At 38.8% G+C, this 22,186-nt stretch overlaps 1 protein-coding gene and 1 long non-coding RNA gene across 4 annotated transcripts; one reads left to right on the top strand and one right to left on the bottom strand.

The window, feature by feature from the left end:
- Positions 1-7,213: 7,213 nt before the first annotated feature.
- LOC128132072 (uncharacterized) lies at positions 7,214-9,134 on the bottom strand. The gene is made up of 3 exons (XR_008230005.1): positions 8,739-9,134; positions 7,911-7,990; positions 7,214-7,391 (listed from the first exon to the last, which is right to left on the bottom strand). It is a non-coding gene; the product is annotated as an uncharacterized LOC128132072 (long non-coding RNA).
- A 10,100-nt stretch (positions 9,135-19,234) lies between these two features.
- LOC111913340 (GATA transcription factor 5) lies at positions 19,235-20,711 on the top strand. Of its 3 annotated transcripts, none has more exons than XM_023909061.3 (3): positions 19,235-19,382; positions 19,471-19,802; positions 19,879-20,711. In XM_023909061.3, exons 2-3 carry the CDS (start codon positions 19,497-19,499, stop codon positions 20,521-20,523), a joined length of 951 nt encoding a protein of 316 aa, XP_023764829.1. In that variant the 5' UTR covers positions 19,235-19,382; positions 19,471-19,496; the 3' UTR covers positions 20,524-20,711. The 3 variants fall into 3 exon arrangements, with proteins under 3 accessions (XP_023764829.1, XP_042755189.1, XP_023764828.1); XM_042899255.2 differs by having other exon boundaries at positions 19,264-19,382; positions 19,481-19,802; XM_023909060.2 differs by having other exon boundaries at positions 19,377-19,802.
- Positions 20,712-22,186: the final 1,475 nt, after the last annotated feature.

The following is a 22,186-nucleotide window of genomic DNA, read 5'->3' as shown; positions in this document are numbered from 1 at the left end:
GGATTACCCCTAGGCGCACAGTGTGAATCTGGATTGCCTTACGGGCCCACGGCTCACATCTGGCTTGCCATCGAGCCCACAGTACGAGTCTCCCTTAGCCCATAACTGGAATGTTCCCTGGTTTGTTGGTTACCGCATGGAGCAGTCACACCTCAACCCATCCCACATAACATATCCATATAGAACATAACCACTGAGCATGCAGGTAATCATATAACGACACAGGTAGTCCTACAGATCTACCTAACTGGCATAACCACTAGCATGCAACACTAACTTCATACTCAACATACTAACACTGCTAGGATAACATATCCAATGGGCCGGCCTTGGTGCCTTAGACCCCTTAGTATAGTGAGGTAACTCACCTCGCACTGTCGACTCGAAGATAAACTCAAGCTCTTGGATTACTGCCACGAACTCCACCCCTATATTCACTGTAAACCATACATGTAAATTTCCAATCTTTCCAAAATGTCCTCCAAAAGTCAACTGGTTAACTCATGGTCAAAGTCAAAGTCAACTGTCAAGGTCAACAGTCCATGTTGACCTTAACTCGTCGAGTACCCTCAGCTACTCGCCGAGTTCCTTGTAATACTCGTCCGCTCGCCAAGTCACTTGAGTGACTCGTCGAGTTCCTAGTGTTAGCGGTCGTAACTCCTTGGCCAACTCGGCGAGTTTTTCCCTTTACAACTCGCCACATTCATATGTGTCCAAATGTTGGGAAAACCCTAGCCAACTCGCCGAGTCATCGACTGACTCGTCGAGCCCAAGGCAATCTTCTTCGGACTCGCCGGGTTGTTCATCCCACTCGTTGTAACATACACGTTTTGAAATCGTGTTTTAAGTAAATAATATTATGAAATATTAAGTGAATTTGAATGTTGAGTTCTAACAGATAGTTTTTTACTAGAAATGAAGTAAAACTATGTTTAGAATCACTCATAAAATGTTGGAAGTCTTATGAGATTCCAATTAAAAGCCAAATAGTGAAATATAGCAAAAATATAAAATTTTGAATAAGTAAAATTTTATTATTGAAAGTTGTAGATAATCTCATTAGAAACATTTAGGCGAAAACCTCATCGAAATCCGAGTTATAACGAAGAAGTTATGACCAATCGAAGATCCGCGATAAAACCGGCACGACGTCGAATGACGTAAAAAGTGAGTTTTTGATAAACTACTTTTTAGCCTTAGTAATCTAAATGAAAGTCGTAGTATTCGTTAAACCGAGAAGTTTGATAAAAAGAACGCCAAAATCTGACTTCGTATGAGGAAGTTATGATTTTTTGAAGTTCCAGCTTAGCAGTAGACAGCTAAAACCTCGAATTTTAGATCGAGTTATTTTTAGCCGACACAACCTTAACGAGAATTGAAGGTCTCGTCATTTGTAATACAACGGAAAAAAGTCTGACGAAATCGGACGTCGGATGAAGAAGTTATGAATTTTTAACGGATTTTCCTGTCCCGGTCTGTTAAAAATAATAATATTAAAATTAAATTCAAAATTAGCCGAACAAAAGTTGTAGAGCATAACTTTAGCTACGCGTGCATATAAAGAACGTCAAAAACGGAGCTTGTATGCAAAAGTTATGGATTTTACAAGATTTGGCACATTTTTCATTTAATTTTCGCATGAATAGTGCCAGCCACGTCACCCTCGCTCTAAGCTGGCCACGTGTACGAAGCTGCTGTGTGGAGCCTCCGAGAAGCGACGCGTGTCGCATAGGAGTCCGAAGTCGTCACGTGATTCTCGCATGCCTGCCTCGTGCCCAACTCGCGTGTCGCTTGCTGATTCGACCGAAGGTGCGGTCCAATGGCTATCTGACACGCCTCACATTGGCCTCCACCCCACGTCCGAGCTGAAGACCGAGTCGAAGACCCAGCCGATGACGCGCCTAAAGCTGATGACTCCTCGCATCCGAGCCTCGCCGAAGCTGCCATCTGGCCCGAGCCTCGCAGCCACCTGCCCTCTTCCCTTCGCTTCGGATCCGAACCTCGGCCCTATATAAGGGGTGCGAGACCTCCTGGGTAAATGTTTGAAAATTGCCCCTTTTTACCCCTAAACTTATATTTCTTCTAATTCCACTTCCCCCGAAGCCCCGGTACTAATTCCAAAGCCCGAAACACGCCCCGAGACTCCCGAGAAGCCCGAAAAATTTATCTTTTTGGTTTCGAAGCTCTACCTTCGCAGAGCTGGGTTTTCAAGAAAACTCCCGGTTTTCAATGACGAAAGTCATATTTAGAGCCGAAGTACTGCCCAAATTAATATTTTAGCCCCCGGTTATTTCACGGTGAGTTTAATATATAGGAACAATTGTATGTTATGTGTTATATGTACTACATGCTTTTCAATGTTATTATTCTGGGTTATTTTCCCGGGTTATTTTTATTTGCTATTTTTAATAGCAAAGAAATACCTTTGACCATGTGATCAGTGAAAGGACTTAGATTCACGTTGGTACTGGTATGTAGCCTCTGGCCATGTAGAACATGCCTCCGTAAGAGAATGAATTCTATTCTATGGTATTGGCAGAAGGTTAGACAGGGCTTTAAGCCTGAAATCTACCAAAATGTTAATCCGAAGTTGTATATCTTCTGTGCCGTTTGGGCCAAAGCTTTATTGATGTATATCAAGCATGGAAATTGTTATGTCTCATTGATTGTATGTCTTTAAATCAAATCAATGATTGATATGGAATGTTTGTCACATGATTCACATATGCCCTTGTTGTTCCTTGTTCCTCTTTGCTTCTGCCATATTAAAGTATATATGGCATAACGTTATATTGTATCTATTATTGAACTCACTAAGCGTCACCGCTTACCCTCTCAATGTTTAGCAAATTGCAGGAGATAAGCATCCAGTATAGTTATATACTGGTAGAAGATTTTTGAATAGTTTGAAACTATTGTATCGATAGAAGCTTATGAATAGTTTGAAACTATTGTATTTTGCACTCCCATATGTATAAAACTATAGAATCCTGGGAAGTTATGTAATATATAACACTTTAAAATAGTCGGTTTGTATCCAGTAGTTTGTAATCTCTTTATCAATGTAAAATATTGTTTTTATGAATATGCAAGTAGCATGTTTTGGAGTAACTATATTGTCGAGTATGAAAGTTTGGGTCTTTCATAAATACGAAAGTTAGGGTCTTTCACTCGTCGAGTTCATGACCATCTTCATACGACTCGCCGAGTCGCTTTAATCCTTCATCCATACAGATGCTTTTTAAGCCATGCAAAGGCTCCAGATTATAGATCCAACCTTCCACGGCCTGATTATCACGTAAAGTTGTAAACTTTACGTGCATGCAAAGCTTTAAGGCCCTTAAATGACAAAACTAAGCTTGCAATGAAGTCTCACACTTGAGGGAAGGCCCATACTAGGCAAGGCTGATAACTTTATGGATCTAGAGGCCAAAGGGAGTCCAGATCTGAAGTTACAACTTCAAATCTTAGCTCAAACATAAGAAGCCTTTCATAAAACCCACCCAAAAGAGGTTAAAAGAGAGATGAGCCAAAGAAGCAGCTTAATACCTTCCAGAGAGTGACAACTGATGAATCTCTTAGCTCCCCACGAGTTCCTAGCCTTGATTTCCTTACTCCCCCAAGTGTTTCCTCCTCCAAGCTTGAACACACCAAAAGAACACACATACACACACTTGATTTAGAGTTTTAGAGGGACAAGAAATGGTAAAGGGGAGGCTGGGGGAGGCCAATGATCCTTTAAATAGGGTGAAATGCCCCGAAATCTAGGGTTTCATCTTCCAGCTCCTACTCGTCGAGTCTGCTCTTGGACTCGACGAGTAGATCACTAAAACATGTAGACCAACCCGCTACTACTCGACGATTAGGGCAGCCAACTCGTCGAGTAGACCCAAAACCCAAAAAGATTCATACATAAATCAATACCTGAGAATCGGGGCATTACAGATAGTCTTGCCATTATGCCACGAGCCACCTCGTGGTCTTACTTTCTAGGGCGGGGGCCACAACCCTGGGTCTTACAGAAAAGTGCCAAGAGCCACCTCCTAGTCTTCTATGCAAGCATCACGAAGACAACTAGCATGAAAACTATACTACTTAACTAATTACTTGCCAGAGTTCAGACTCTGGTCTTACATATAGTGTGTCAGGATCCGCCTCCTGGTTTTTCATACATAATGCCAATGGATAACCCCCTGGTCTTCCTACTATACATAAACCAAATGGGTCGGCCTTGGTGCCTTAGACCCATACAAACAGTGAGGTGACTCACCTCGAATGTTGAAGCTCATTGCAAGAATCGTTAGCAGTTTCCCTGATAACTCCCTAAGTTATCAATACCAAAATACTCAAACCATGATCCATAATCCATACTTGGGGAAAAATAACCATTTTACCCCTGGCCCAACAAGATTCGTAACCAAGGCCCAAGCCCAAACCAAAAGGCCCAAAACTAGAAGATCAATAAAGGCCTACCAATGGCCTAATTTTCCAAATTGGGCCCAATCCCATATGGGTCTTATCCTAAGCCTATATTCTCCTCCAATACACTCCAGGTTACTCCAACATCCACTGGGACAAACTTGGTCAAAATGCATCGGTTAAAGGTCAAAGTCCAGGGTCCAGGTGACCCAACTCGTCGAGTCCACTCCCAAGTCAGAATCGCGATATTACGATCCAACTCGTCGATTTTTCCTACAACTCGTCGAGTTCCTTTTCTTTTCCATAGACTCGGGGCAACCCCAACCCAACTCGTCAAGTTCACCCATTAACTAATCGTGTTCTTCGATCTATCCACCTAGTTAATGCATTAAGCCCTTTTTCTTGAATCCAAAGGCTCCAAACCTCAGATCCCCATCCATATAGATGTCTAGGAGGATAAAGTTTCCAACTTTACTCCCAAGGATCATCCATGAGGCTAAAAACTCAAACCCTAAGTCCTTTAATGAAGGTCTTGACCCATTAAGCCCTTAAACTCTCATTTCAACGTCCCAAAACACAAATATGATGTCTAAGGGTGGACAATTCACATAAAGTTTCTAACTTTACGTCCATGCATGCTTGAAATGCTCTCTAAGCCCCATTTTTGGCTTCATAATGAACATATGGAAAGCATGGGACATAGGGACCAATAAAGCATGCTACTTTATGCTTCAAGAGGTTATTTAAGGGTCAGATCTGCCCTAACAACCCTTAGAATCCTATCTTTCTTGGATAACTCGGTCAAAGACCCAAAACCAAGCCAAAACTACAAGAGATGAGATCTAATAAGCTACATGTCAAGGTTATGACTTTATACCTCCAAGATGTAGCCTTTGATGTAGGGTTTCTGGATCTAAGATTACTCTTCCAAGCTTGATGTTTTTCTCTTCAATGCTTCCTTCAAAGATCTCCAACAATCACTCTAAAACTCACAAAACTCAAGTAATAAGTGGAAAAACGATCTAGGATTTCTTCTGGACAAGGGAGGCTGGTAAGGAGGCCAGACCTAGAAGTTAATTCCTTTTAATATGGTGCAATACCCGAAAATTTTGGGTTTTCTCTCTTAGCACCAACTCGTCGAGTTGGACCTCCCTAACTCGTCGAGTTGATCTTCAAAACGTGTGTGCCACATATTTCCAACACATTGAGTTTATGCCTTAAACTCGACGAGTTAACCTTTAGAAATAAGGTTTTATTTCCATAATTAACCTTCTAAATTCCGGGTGATACAGGTTCATATTCATTAAATTTTAGATTTCATCTAAAGTCGTGCAACAAAGAAGACAAAGATATAGATGAATCAATCAAAGAAGCATTTCGCATCAGGCCTTTACCCTTTTAATTGGAACGATCAATCAAATTCTAGGTTCGTTGTATTTCTACAATTCACTTATGGTAATCAAGTTCATTGTTTGTTTCAAAATTGGTGAATTCGAATTGTAGATCTTAGCAATTGAGATTAAGAATTAGTTGCTTTTGTTGACAATTTATAAAACATGTTGATTTAGAGTTGAATTAAGTCTTAGTAATCCTAAACAATGTTGATAGGCTGCATAAATGTTGTAATCGGTTGTTGTTGTGGTTTTCTCACACTTTTTACAATAATGAAAATGTCGTCGCTTAGGTGATCGATGATTGGAGAATGTTCAATTCTTTTTTTACACGTGTTCCACTCAACACAAGCTCACTAAAATCAACATGTGAATATTTAAATTCATAATCATCCTATTAATTACCATATAAGTTTCATTGGATACTCTTTTGTTGTTGCCGGATAAACCATAAAATTTCATTGTTGTTTCCCCTGCATACATGGCGAAGTGGATTTAGATTCAGAGTTTAGATCTTTTAATGGGGTATGTTGATCGCTTACTGGGTTTCGATGTTAAGTAGTTTTGGTGCTGCTTAAAATCTTTTGCCCTTGCTATGGATCTTATTGTGGTGTTTGATCCTCTTATTTTAGATGTTTATACATTTATCAACCTGTCCAACAGACGGGTATGTCACTAGTTACTTTTGTTGGAAACAATAAGACCAAAACAGTGGGGATGTTTGCACCTTTTACGTAACGCTCTCTAACACGAAAACCATTTATGTAATTCGTTATTAAATCGGGATCATTACTGTAAAATTTTCTTACAAATGAACCATTTTTGTAATGTTGCTATTACAATTGAACTAGTAACGACTCCCGACACCGCCCTAGCCTCCTCTGTAACGAGCTGGAATGCACGACCTCGAGCCCCCGGGGGCTCCACCCTACCCTGGCGTCCATCCGTAATCCTCGGGGTAGCAGTAGTTGCCGCCTGCATAGGTGGCAAGTAAGAGGCATTGGGACTTCACATGGCCAACCTTCTCACAATAATTGCAGATCCTAGTACTAGACGGAGGAGGTTGCTGATGATAGTCTTTCATAAAGTGTCCCTCCCAGCCGCAATTATGGCATGTAGAAGAAGAGGACTGAAAAATACCCTCATGAACCTTGCTTCACTTCCCACAAGTGCGGCCCCTCTGTTCCCCAGATCTAGAATCAGTAGGCGTAAACTGATTCGCCGTAGGCTGAGAGTGAACAGGAGCATGCCTCAACTCTCTCGACTAGAGCTCTATCTTAATCTATCGCCTCCTCGCGGCCTCCTGAAGCTCGGCGAGGGAACCATAGTGTTGGGTGACTACAAACTGCCTGATATCCTTCTTGATCATTCTCAAGTATCGGGTCATCTGAGCCTGTTGTAACACCGTAAAAATTCAAACCAATTTAAACTTTTCAAAAACAACTCACTTTCATTAATTCATTACAAAAAGGCTTTCAATACTTTTATTATTAGAGTATTTTTCCCAGATCCATATCATAAAACATAAACACGAGGAGCGGTACGATCACGCCTTTGCCTTGCCACGGTCTCCTGAAGTACCTGAAACATTAAACCACAACTTTAAGCCCGAAAGCTTAGTGAATTACCCCCAAACTACTACATATAGCACATACGCCTTTCCAGGCCATAACATCACATACACCCTTCCAGGCCATAACAACACATACGCCCTTCCAGGCCATGACTCCATGGGATCTTCTGATCCGAATGTCTCAGGGGATTTCCATCCCATACCTCTGTTGACCTTCCGGTCCGTACTCTGTTGACCTTCCGGTCCATATCATATTAACCTTCCGGTCCTTATCATACATGACATACATAGCACATACATATCATATAACCGCATATAACATGGTGACCTTCCGGTCCATAACATACTGCTCATAACATCCTAACTATCAGAATACCGACCTTAACCAGGTCCCTAATGTATACCATCCTAACTACCAGGATGCAAACATAGCAAAGCAATAACATAAAAACAATACCCGGATTTCCATCCGATAGAGGGCCGACCTTGGTGCCGTAGACCCTGTCAGTATAGTGAGGATAACTCACCTGCAACTGCCGACTGAAAAGATAAGACCAAGCTGCTCCGACCACTGACACGATCTCCACCACTAGCCAACACCAAATCACTGAACTCAAAATAATTGCCAACAATTACCAAAAGTACCCCTGGAAGTCAACTAGTCAACTCTTGGTCAAAGTCAAAGTCCTCAGTCAAAGTCAACCTTCCTGACTGACTCTACTCGCCGAGTCAACCCACTGACTCGTCGAGTCCCTATACTCAGAACTCCCAATCCATGACTCAACTCGCCGAGTCGCCCCAAGACTCGCCGAGTCCAACAACTCTGAGTCCTTTCTCACTCAACTCACCGAGTCGTCCCTCGACCCACTGATTCACAGCTCAACCTAAAAAGGTTAGGACTCCACGACCAGACCCGCTGAGTCCAAGGCAACATTCAACATACTCGCCGAGTTGTTCTTCCAACTCGTCGAGTTCCTGCTCATCATCATCCAACTCGCCGAGTTCACCCATGTGACTCGCCGAGTACCTCTAGTTCTTAATCCATACAGTGGCTTTCCAAGCCATGCAGGGGATCCAATCCATAGATCTACTCTCCTACAAGCCACCCATCACGTAAAGTGGCAAACTTTACGTGAATCCAAAGAGATCTAAGCCATATACACTCTAGGCTAGGGTTTGGGACAAGGAAGCTTCACTCACAACTCAAGAACAGGGACTTTATGATCTTCCGGACCATCTCAAGTCCAAATCTGAGGTAGCAACCTCAGATCCAACCTTCAAAACCGAAATAACTCTAGAAATGCCCCAAAACTCAAGCAACAAAGGATCAAGGAGCTTAAGCAATAAATTATTACCTCAAAAGAAAGCTCCAACTGAAGAATGAACCAAATCTCTGCAAAGCCCCTTGCTCCAATCTTCTTGCTCTTCAATTTCCTTCCAAAATTCCCTCCTCCAAGGCTCTAATCTCTCACCAAGGAAAGCTCACACGAATCTAGGGTTTCTGGAACTCAAAAGGAAGGTAAAGAGGCTGGGGAAAAAGTGTTATGTTCTTTATATAGGGCACAACTCCCACGATTAGGGTTTTCTCATTCCAGCATTGACTCGCCGAGTCTAGCCGCCGACTCGCCGAGTCAGTCACTTAGCACATGACCAAATCGCGACTCGACTCGCCGAGTCTACCCATTGACTCGCCGAGTCGACCTTCTTATTTACACTTTAGCCCTTCAACTATACTTCTGAATTTCCGGGATGTTACACCTGCTCAGAAGCAACAAATTAAGGGCACAAAAGAGCTCTCTCAGTAAACATCTTGATGATCTATGTCACTGTCTCAATCCCCTATCTCAGATCCATATAATCCTGATCCAACCACTCCCTCTCCACTAAGGGAACATACCTTAAGTGAAACATCTCCGAGAACTGCTCTCAAGTAACAGCAGCTCTCTGCTCAGGAGTGTAAGAGTCACTCACTTATCTCCACCAATCATTCTCCCTTAACTGGAGAAGGTTTAGGGCGCATTTGACCTGCTGGTCAGCAGGGAAAGGGCATGTGAAGAAACAACCCTCCACATCGTATAGCCACCTTAACGCTACAATCGGGTCCCTGACCCCATCAAAATCTGTGGGATTCATATTGTCAAAGTCCCGATACTGGAAAGCTCTCTCCCCTCGAATCCCTGCAGTAGAAACGGTCGCGGTAGAGGCAACAATGACAACATCAGAAAGAGAAGTATACTGATCGTCAAAGACTCAATAATGATGGTCTTGATAGACCCAAACATCTCTAGCATAGACCTCCAAACAACAGCAACCACCGCAGTGGCAGTGATCTCCCGAATCTGATCATCAGTTAACTCTGGCCTATCCTGGCCGCTCGCTCTAGACCCGGAACCAAATACTCTTATAAACACTATACTGAATATAAACCAAAATATGGCAGAAATGCCACAAATACACATTGCCACATTCATGAGACGAGACTAAACCCTTGGGGTTTGTGACTTCCTTGATATGCGTATAGGTCTTGTGCTTTCAATAGTATGGGCCCATACTACCTTCCACACCTACTCGTATTTGTATGAAGAATCATCACAATCGCTCACCACAAATACAAAAACTAGGATACACATACATCCTATCCTCACTCTCTCGAGAGTGATTAAACATTTCTCCTCTGACTGACTGCTCACACATATACTCATCCATGAAACTTCCACCAACCCTGCAACACTATCGTATGCTAATCACACATAACACCAGATCCTATAGCCATTCAAATATTTGATGCTACCCTAAGCCCAAAACCAAACAAGAAATAGGTCAAAGGCTAAACCAAACATTCCCTGGCTATAAAATCTTAGATGATGCATACACTAAGCATGTAACGACCCAATTTTTCAAAAGAATTTTTTTCAATTTTAATTAATCAAACCATTTCCACAAACCATGAAATCCCAAAACAATTGTTTTCAAATCCACATTCATTACAGTTTTATTTAAAAAAAAACATTAGAGTGTCCCATAAAATGTCGGTGAGAGAGTGCACACTGAACCATCAAGCCTTGCCCTTACCCTTGGGCTCAGATGCACCTGAAACCATTCCACAAAATATAAGCTAATGCTTAGTGAGTCCCCTAGAGCATATCCTACACACAAATGACATAACACATATAAAATTAGCTATAAGCTACACATATCACATAAGCCATGCATACAACATATAAGGAGCCTTGGAAACCCTCTCGGGTCTTACACCTAATGCCACGGGAACCATCACGTAGTCTTATATGCCATGGGAACCCCCACATGGTCTTCCTGCCTTAGGAACCCCCACAAGGTCTTCATGCCTTGGGAACCCCCACAAGGTCTTCCTACCATCAAGACAGAATGCAAATTATACAAGCAGATATCCTAGGATGTCATGGAAACCCTGCAAGGTCTTATACCAAATGCCACGGGAACCCCCACGTGGTCTTCCATGCAAATGTCATACTATCATATCACATATTCAATCAATAATCCGCATATCATAAAATGGATCGGCCTTGGTGCCATAGACCCATTGATATGGTGAGAAGACTCACCTTTGACCGAAGAATCCGAAAGCTGCTCTCCTAACTGTCCACAACCACCCGCACTGAATAATAATATTAACCAATGTTAGGACTTCACTTGATCAAAGGGAAACCCAAACCCCAAGTTCTTCCATAAAGGCCCAAAGTCCATGTCCAAAAAATCATTAATGGGCCTCATGGCCCAATAAGGCCCAATCATAACATCTATGACCCAAAACAGATGAAGTGGTCCACTATCCCAAAATACGCCCAGGCCCAATAACCAATTGAGGCCCAACAGATCAAGGCCCAAAACAAAGTCCAAGTCCATATGTGGTGCGTATGCTTAGTGTGCCACCCTGGTAAGCGTAGTGTACTGCGTCTCTGGGGCTTACGTGCGGCGTACGCTAGGTTACACCTAACATACTTAACAGTTTCAACACTTTCTCCATTAAGTGCTTAATACCCGATTCTTTTACATCCAAAAGTCAGATCTAAGCTTATTAAGACGTCCTAGGGCATAAAGTTGGCAACTTATGCCTTTCCATGCCTCATATGCTCCCAACACCCCAATTAAGACCTTTCTAAGGTTCTTAGCCCATGCATGAGGTCAAAACACCTACCAAGACTCCATTTTTATGATGCAAAAGGACCAAGGGACCTCAGATCTGTCATTTCCATCCTCTGGAGTTTCTTAACTCACAAGAAGAGGTACAACATCAACCAATGTGACAAAAATAGAAAACCTTAGCTAGGATCTAGTGATTAAGATGGAAAGGTCCAAGCTTTATACCTCCATAAGCTCCTCAAGGTCGACTATATGCAGATTCTTGAAGCCAAAAGACACTCCAAGCTTCCTTGACAACTTCTCCTTCTTGAATGAACTCTAAAATGGCCACAAAACCCATTCGTTAAGCTCATAAAACCCTCTCACACAATATCTCAGCTGTAGGTGGACGAAATGAGGCTAAAGAGGCTGATAGGGTTTGGTCCAAGAGGCTAAAAGGTGTTTAAATAGGGGTCAAGTCCGAGATTTAGGATTTTGGCCCTTTGTTGCGTATGCCCGGCGTACCTTTACGTACGCAAGGCTCCTTCACGATCCTTCTCCCATAGTACGTAAAGCGTACCCTTAGGTATGCCCAACGTACGAGAGGGACCATTTTTGCCAATTAATTCATTTTCAAGGGTTTCAAAGGTGTACATGATTTGGAGTGTTAGAAAGCAACTACAATAATGATGTCAACTTCATATATGAAGTAAATCTAGGCTATCAGGCATCATACATCAGGGAATTCTATCATGCAATTTGTGAAGATCCCTAGCATGTCACTAGCATGTTGTTCTATCATAAACATCATATCAAATAATAGTGGGGTAACTTGGGGTATACTTTCTTGCTCCGGTTGATCATACACATGGTATCCTTCCTTGATTACTTTTGAAAACCATTTTAAACCTTTTATAGTTCCCAAGTTTGAGTCTCGAATGTTCATCCAGTTCTCTCAAACCAAGGCTCTGATACCAACTTGAAACATCCCAAAAATCATAGAAATTTAAAATTTTCAAAAACAACCCATTTTAACCATAAAGTGTTTACAAAACCATTGTTTCAATAGTATAATCATAATAAGAGTTTTCCTAAGATCCAATATCATAAAAATAGGAAGATGTGCACGACGTATTCGCTTTCCCGCGATCATTTGAAGTACCTAAAACAATAAACTAAAACTGTAAGTCAAATGTTAGTGATTCCCCAAAGTACCACTACACAACACATAACATATACAATCTTTCATGATGCGTCCGCAACCTCCCGGTTGGATTACCCTGGCCCACAACCTCCTAGTTGGATTGCCATGCATATCACATACTGGTCCACAACCTCTTGGTTGGACTACACTGGCCCACAACCTTCCGGCTGGAATGCCTTGGTCAGAACCTCCCGGTTGGATTGCCTCGGTCGGTTGACTGATAGCACAAAGTAGTAGTCTCAACCCTAACATAACATGTCGAAATATAACAAATAACAAACATATTCAACGAATAGATAATCATACAACTAGTAATCATAGGTAGTCCTATAGATCTACCAGTCTAATGCATATCAACAGCCGTCATATAATCATACAGATCTACCACATACTCAACATATCATCAATCAGTATATATATCAGGATATCAATCCATTGGTTCAGCCTTGGTGTCTTCGACCCACAAGTATAGTGACGAAAACTCACCTCTCAGTCTGAACAAATAGTTGAATAGGTCTATGATCCGAATCTCAGCTCTACCCATCACCTATTAATCAAATAATGACCAATCTCAAACATAACTCAAAATACCCAAAATACCCTTAGGTCAAACTTGGTCAAACCCTGGTCATACCTAAAAGTCAAAAAGTCAACCGAGTCAACTCAGCTGAGTACGTTGGGCGTACTCAGCCTGTACACGTGGCATACACGAGCATTGCCCAAAAATGGGGGCTTGACCGTGTACGCGCATCGTACCACTTGGTATGCCCAACGTACGTGCTTGGCTCCTTTTCCATCTCATTAAGAGCTTAATGCTTAAGCCCCTACATCTAAATTACATATCTAGACCCCAAATGTTGTCATTGACCATAAAATTTCCAACTTTATGGTCTTGCATGGCCATTACATGCTAAATACCAAAAGCTCTATCCTCTTAACCCATTAAGACATGCATGGAAGGGAAATAAAGACCAAGACCATATTTTTATGCTTCTAAACACTCCAAAGCGTCTAAAAGGACAACGTAAATGATTTAGAGTAGCTTATACTCAAAATACCAAACTAATGGGACCAAAAGAACATAAACTTCATGGTCAAACTAGATATAAGCATAAGTTCATCAAGTTCAGAGCTTTTTACCTCAAAATGATGCCAAGTAATGTTTCTATTCTGGATCCAAAGAGTCTCACTCCTCCAAGATGATCTTCTCTTCTTCCTCTTTACTTTAAGATTACCAAAACACACACAAATGATCAAGAATGCTTTAAGATGGATTAGGATTTGCTTGAGGACGAAAGTGGGTTGGAGGCTGATGAAAGAAGACAAGTTGTGGACTTAATGATGCTTAAATAGGGTCCAAACTCTAAAAATTAGGGTTTGAGGTTTTGGAATGTATGCCTAGCGTACTCTATGTACGTCCAACGTCCGTGAGCTCCGCCCAAAATTTACAAAAATGCCACTATGGGCCATTTTGCAACACTTCTCATACATATAGGCTAAAATGAAAATAATCTTCATACTTAGGGTTAAAATTTTAAGTACCTCATCATCAGTATGTTACAATATGTTAGTGATATTATGTTAGATACCTAAAATTTATTAGATGAATGTTTAGTTTAAGTACTTAAGAAATTAAGTGCTTGATTGATAGTAGGAGATTTCTTAATGAAATGATACGATAGAATGTTTATGTGCCAAGTAGTGTGGAAAACAAGGTAACGAGTTAGAGACAGAGAGAACAATAAGAGTTAGAGAGAGAGAGAGAGAGAGAGAGAGAGAAGGTGAAGAGTTAGAGACAGAGAGAAGGAGAAGAGTTAGAGATAGAGAGAACGAGAAGATATACAAATATGGAGAAAGTGAAGGGTTAGAGACAGGAAGAATGAGAAGAGTTAGAGATAAAGAGAATGAAATGAGATAGATATATAGAGAGAGAATAAGAAGAGTTAGAGGTAGAGAGATAATGAGAAAAGATAGGGATGGAGAGCATGAGAGGAGTTGGAGATAGAGAGAAAATGAGAAGGGTTGGTGATAGAGAGATAATTAGAAGAGATAGAGATCTAGATAGAATGAGAAGAGATAGAAATATGGAGAGATAGAGAGATAATAAGATATATATATATATATATATATATATATATATATATATATATATATATATATATATATATATACACACACACACATTGAGTAAAGGAGTAGAAAGTGAAAGTAAAAGATAGCCAGTCAAAGTACTCAGTGAGGGATTATAAGTAGTAGATCCGTTGGGGATCATTGTAATCGCGATGGATTATACGTAGAGGATCCGCAAGGGATCATTGTGATCCACACCACAAGGGATCATTGTAATCCGCAAGGAATTATACCTAGAGGATCCGTGAGGGATCATTGCAATCCACGAAGGACTATACATAGAGGATCCGTGAGGGATCATTGTAATCCGCGAGGGATTATACATAGGGGATCTGTAAGGGATCATTGTAATCCACAAGGAATTATAGATAGAGGATCCGTAAGGGATCATTGTAATCCGCAAAGGGATTTTATGTAGATGGTCCGTAGGGGATCATTGTAATCCACAAGGGATTATATGTAGAGGATCCGTAAGGGATTATATGTAGTGGATCCGTAAGGGATCATTGAAATTCGCGAGGGATTCTTGAAATGAAATGTGGCTAAAGGATCCGCGATGGATCAAAGTGAGAGGTTTGAGTTCAAATGATTGTACACCGGTAAGGTTAGAGTTATGTTGCCACTCTACATGATCGATGTAGTTATTTTATGTGACTAGACCTAGACCATGTGGGTCTTAAAGAGAAAAGAAAATGGTAGAGTATGGGAAGATGAGAATAGAGGAATAGAGTGATAGAATATGAGAATATAAGAATAGAGTGGTTTATATATAACTCACCAAATTTGTTGTCTGATGTTTGTAGTTTTTCATATGTTGCAAGTTCATGTAGTAGTCGTACTTTAGTAGCCGTAGTACGAAAGGAGGTAGTAACACCAATGATACTAGATGCGGATTTTTATTTGATATATCTTTGTTGCATTAAATTATGATTAAAATATGTTGTAAACCCGAATGTATTCTAGGATGTAAAATTTTTTGAAACGCTTGTTTTTTAATGTTTATTGTAAAACTCTGATAAAAAGTTGGGTCCTTACACTTTTATTATGCAATTATTAGAGACACGAATAATATTAGACTAACATCTGTTTTGATGCACCCCGACCAAATTATTGATCAAAAGACAATCGTCACCGCGGATTGCTTTCATAACCCGAACCCACAAAGCATGATCATTTTCAAGAAAACGCCACATCCATTTCACGCTCATATCACGGCTCAATCTCTCAATGATGGTCCAAAGTAATGATTGTACGAGCTTTCATATCAATCACCTAAATATTACATCATTTATAAATTGTTGCGTAGTAACATATGTATGTAGTTACACTATTATGAAACATTATTACTTTTTTATATTTAAATGAATATAGGAAGGGGACAACAAGTAATTTGGCTGTTATGTACTCTTTGCTTCCAAGGCATGCCTTGCTTTGTTCCTTTCCCTTTGGCTTTTTGTTTCTATAATCATGAATTGTCCCACTACTCCTGTATTACCCTTTGTGCTTCAAGAATTCTTTAGACACATTTTTCCTCCCAAATTTCATGATTTTTTTTGTTTGCAATGAAAGCGATTGTGAATCTTATATTTGGATTATCATAATTATGTCAATAGCATCTTCATACTGCAACGGAGATCAAATCTTGCAAATATTAATATTAGTAGACATTAGTCATATGTTATGGTTAACAAGTCTTGACCAATTAATGTTCGACAAAAACTCTATATGCAATCATCTATTGTACAAGATATACTTTAGTGTAGTAATAAAAAAATGTCCATTAACACAACAAATATAACTTTTTTTAGAACGGGAAACAAATAATATCTCAATGCTAAATTCCGTAGTTAGTCTATGATGCGGTTTTTTGTACAAAAACGAATCATTTCATATATTCTTTTGTTACCTTTACATTGACCCATAAAAAACTAAATGAGATATTTTTATTTATGGTCTTACATTACATGTAAAAGAAAAATTCATATATATCTTAAAGATTATAACTAACAAAAACCAATTAACATCTTGATTGATAACAAAAACCAATTTGCGTTTTGATTGATAAGGCCAGTTATAGAAAAAAATCTATAATAATGACAAAACTTACCAAACAAAATTATAGAGTCTAAAACTAATTCAATTTGAAATATATAATTAGAAATTTAAACAGACTAAGGTCACGTTTGATAGTTTCTGTCTGGGAAAGTGTTGTCTGGGAAAGTTTTCTGACTGGGAAAGAAACAATGTTGTTTGATTGTACATCTGATTGACTGTGCTGAATGATGAAAAAAAATAATTCAATAAAAAATAAATTTTAAAAAATTAACAATACAATAAAGAAAGAGAGAGGCGGGGTTTAGTGTATAATTGTCTTTCCAGCCTCTTCAGCCAGAAAGATATGATTTTGGGGCTTTCTGGGAAAGACATATCTTACCGAGAAAGACCTTTTCTTTTGTGCAAATAAAACAGTCTTTCCGGTCCATTCAGCCAGAAAGATCTAGTTGGACCTGGAAAAATACGTATCAAATGGGGCCCATAACTAAATGGTTGGATTGGAACACAACAAATTTAAGTGAAATGTTCTTTACTATGAGCTATTTGAAATATAAAATTTATATAAAGTAAATTTCATAAAATGGAATCATTTAAAAAAAACAATTAGTTGAAAATGTTTCAAATGGTCAACTCCTATTTTAAAATTTTTATAGTGTCAAGATATACATGAGTGTAACAAAATAATCAATAGACAAATGTAAAATAAATATCCTTATATACATCTTAAGTTTCAAATAAAATATCTTCTAAATATTAGTTTTATGTGGGCTACTAAAAAAATCTCGAGTCTCTGATCGGATACCAGGTTAAACAGTATCAACCCATCCTAACTAGATGCACAAAGTCATAATATGATATTATGAATCTTATTTCAAAACAAGAAGTCTGTCCCCCTCTTAAAAACACTTTACAAAAATCATTTGGTGAATGCACAAGTATTACATATAGTACTTTGCATTGTATATGCATATAGCATTTCGAATAAGAAAGTTCAAAGTAGAATGTTTAATATGAACTTGTTTTCTTGGATAATGAACCCATCTCACAAGTGTAGCAGACCTTCCAAACCATTTCAATAGATGAAACGAGATATCAAGTATCACCTAAGTAACCATATTCAAAAGTCATTATCACTAATCCATCCCTGATTAACAAATTAATGTTATTAAACTTGTTTAACACATTTTAACTATCAAACACTCAATACTTAACCCTAGGGTAACAATAAGCAACCGAATTCTTCTCCAAATCCTTAAGACTAAGTTATGATTTTTTTTTTTGTGATATTCCTCAAGATATAGTACATGGCTTAGGGAGAAGTTCTCCATGCCTGATGGAAACAAGTAATCACTTTTGTCCAAAAACAACAACATACTTTGCTAATCATACTACAACGCTTCCAACACCAATATTAAAGATTTATATTGCTTATACTAGGTTTCAAACACTATTTAATCATATAAAAACTTTCATGTATCATCCTTAACTTAATCAAATCATAGATTAAAGATACCATATTGTAAACTATGTATAATACGAGGTAGGAGGATTCGCAACTGGCCATTAAGAGAGACATATAAGGGAGAGGTTAGTAGTAAGAGGAGAGCATTAGTGTAGAAGATAGCTTTATGATTGTCATTGAAGAGAGGCTAGGGGAGGAAGACAAAGATGAAACAGAGAGAGTGATGAGATTTAATAAGAAAAGAAATGTACATATACGTAGGCATCCAAGGTGGTCACCAAATGATGTCATCCTTTTTCACTGAATAAAAATTATTTAACAAAAAATTAAAATTCATTTTTATTTTTTTTGCGTGGCTAAATTTTATTACCACACTAGCAGGGCTGTGGCTAAAATCCAGTTATTTGAATTGTAATATTTTATAATTCAGTTATTACATAACGACATGGATCTTGTGGATGTTGTTTAAATTCTTTTTCGAATATATGATACGATTAAATTCTGGATTTCTAAAAAATGTATTTAAGGCGGGAGTGACATCCAAATTTCGAAGAAAGGTAATTAATGCGGCGGAGATGGTGGTGGCCCTGACAATACGAAGTCAACTATTTTTGCAAATTTGTCAAAAAGCAGTGGGCCAATTAATTTTGAATTTTATGTATCGAGAAATGAGAAATGAGGTGTTTCGAAATTGGCAAAAGTTTAAGCCATAATTTTTGTTGTAAATCATCTGTTTTGTTAAAATTAATTGGTATTTGAGTTTTTTTGTCCGTACTTCTTGAGATGGTGATGCTCTATGTAATATAAACAGTATTTAATTTTTAAGCTGATAAAATTTATGAAAGGGTAATAATATATTTTGATAATTTTATCAATTTAATAATACAAAATAATTCAAGATAAAACGATCAACTCAGTTGTTTTTTTTCCATGCATGTGGGGTTACTAACTAATAACGCAACTACTTTCTCCTTCTTATCCTTGATAACATCAAATCATAGTAAACCTCCATTTATTTCCCCCTTCTCCCAACCTTTTGTTATGCAGGTTATTTCTGTTTCGATACTTCTTACATTACATATAACATGTTTATATGCTTCCTTTATTCAGTTTCTGAAAGTTTTAATGGGTGTAGTGTATTATAGTTGAAAAAAGAAGCAAATGGAGTACTGTGTTGAAGAAGCATCAAAAACCAGTTCTACAGGTGTTAAATTAAACCACTTTACACCGTCGTTTTCCGATGATTTCTGGGCCGTGAATGGTGTCTCCGGCGACGATTTCTTCGTAGACGGTTTACTGGATTTCTCCTCAGACGGCAGTTTTCTCGAAGAAGACGATAATTCCCAAGTTCTGAAACACACAGATGATTCCAAAAACGACAAAATCTCCTCTCTTTCTCCGGTGAAAATAGTGAACAACGAGGATAAAGCCACCACCATCGTCTCCGACACGGAACTTTGTTTTCCGGTGCGAATTAATTAACCTATTTTCATTTTGGTGAATAAAAGATTGTTGGATTTGAAAATTGAACCTTTTGTAACAGGTAGATGATGTGGCTGACCTTGAATGGGTGTCACAATTCGTCGAAGACTCATTTTCCGGCGGCGGCTACTTCTTAACATGCTCGGAGAGGAAACCGGAGACAGAAACTGTAAATCTCGTCGCTGTAAATCCTTCATTTAGGAATTTGGTTCAGAAAAAAGCGAGAAGCAAGCGGAGTCGTACCGGCGGCCGTGTTTGGTCACTCCGGTTGTCGTCTTCGTTGACGGATTCCTCAAATTCATGTTCCTCCTCTTCGTCCTGTACTTCAAACGCTCTGTTACCCACGCAGGAAATTTTGGGCAGACCGCCGACGGTTAAGAGGCAGAAGAAGAAAAAGCCGGTGGCGACTGCTGACACGCCGGGGTCCGGCTGGCCGCAGCAGCCTCGGCGTTGCAGTCATTGCCTCGTTCAGAAAACTCCACAGTGGCGAGCCGGTCCACTAGGCGCCAAAACTTTGTGTAATGCATGCGGGGTCCGGTTCAAGTCGGGTCGGCTTTTTCCAGAGTATCGACCGGCGGGTAGCCCGAATTTTTCCAGCGAAGTTCACTCTAATAACCACCGGAAAGTTCTGGAAATGCGGCAGAAGAAGGAGGCAGAGGAAGGAGGTCCACCTCCTCCGGTTGCCGGTTCGGGAAGAAGCATCTGACGAGGAGTAGAGAACATCAGAACAAGGTAGGAAGTAGGATAGATGTGAACCCGGTTTAAGTGAACCGCTGTTTTCCATGGTTTTGTTGTTGTAGGTAGTTGTGGCACTTCTATGGTTCTATTCGATTAGGAGTCTTAGTGTATGGTAGTTTAGTGAATTAGTATTCATATTTCATCCCCTTTGAGTAATTCCGTTTTTGAATCATAGTATTTTTCTTATATAAACTATTTTATAAAAAATTTACAATAATAAAAATTAAAAGTTTGGGTTTGGGTTTGGCACCAAACGTTTAACCTTTCGATTTGGAAAAATATGTGGAAATGCCAAATTAATCAAATCGAACCGAATACATATATCAATACATTCGACTAGACAAATAAAGGGTGTTAATTTGGTTGACATACTTTTCTGAAAGGCATTGAAATTTATGTAAGAAATTGGAATTTAGCGAATTTGTAATTTAGAGGAATTGAAATTTTATCATCTACTTGGTTAAAAAAATATAATGGGATTTAATTCCAGTTATTCTATAAATAGGTGGTAAACTACAAACTTATCCTTATAAACCTTTTATTCTAACATTTATAAACACGTATATACAATTACATTTACAGTTTTATTAGATACATTATCAATATATATTCATTATGCTAAACTTTAATCCATCTTCATTTGATAACGAATTGTTTTTCCTTATTCTTCATTTATGCATTGCAGGTTATGGTGTGTGGTAGGTGAGTCAAATATCTTTAAGTTAGGCTAGGCTTTTATGATCTCCATGTATACAACTATCGCATTTGTAGACTTTGAGATATATATGGAATTCCTTAAATGCGTGTATAGCCATGAATAATGCAAATCAACAACCTAATGTGTTTGTAAGTAATTACATTAGTAAATCAATGTTCATAGACACTTACAAGGGGAACATTAAGTAATTAAATTGTAGTTGTTTTTAGCCCACAACATATACAAAACCACTTCCACCAGTGGTCAGAACCAAGAAAGCACTTTATTTAAAAAAAAAAAAAAAAAAAAAAAAAAAAAAAAAAAAACAAAAAAAAAAAACTAATTAGGGGACTTGGTATGATAAGAAGTTGGTCCATTCAAAAACTTGTTTTGAATGGCATAATAAGGGAACATGCAAGAAGAAAAGATTAGGAGGCCATGTGCATGTGAACAACCCAGACAAAGAGGGAATGCTGGGATAAGCACTAGACTTTGGAAAAGTAGGGGATAAGGTCTAACTATCCAAGTTAGGTCAAGTTGTAGAAAGGTACAATTTATTTTCAGATAATTTTACTTTTAGAGAGGTATATTTCCTTAATAATTATTTACTTATTTAAACATGGCAAGGAAAATGTGTTTGAACTCAACGTTGTAACACCCACACTTTATACAAAGGGAACTAGCAAATAAATGACACCATATACTATAATGTCAATGTCCAACGAAATTTACAGTCTATCTTTTTGTCACATCAGCTTCATCACCAACCTACCACCATCTAGTGTTGTCACCTCTATGTCGTGTCAGCTTCACAACCAACCCACTAGACAAACGAAATCGTTACCACTCCAAAATTTTATTTTTTTATTTTTTTCTGATTAAATTAAATAAAAACATAATTTAAAACATAATAAAATATTTTAAATGAATTGAG

This window comes from Lactuca sativa, chromosome 2, assembly GCF_002870075.4.
Source record: "Lactuca sativa cultivar Salinas chromosome 2, Lsat_Salinas_v11, whole genome shotgun sequence".
Classification (NCBI taxonomy): Eukaryota; Viridiplantae; Streptophyta; class Magnoliopsida; order Asterales; family Asteraceae; genus Lactuca; species Lactuca sativa.
Note: the sequence above shows the minus strand (reverse complement) of the source record. Positions and strands in the feature narration are given on the sequence as shown.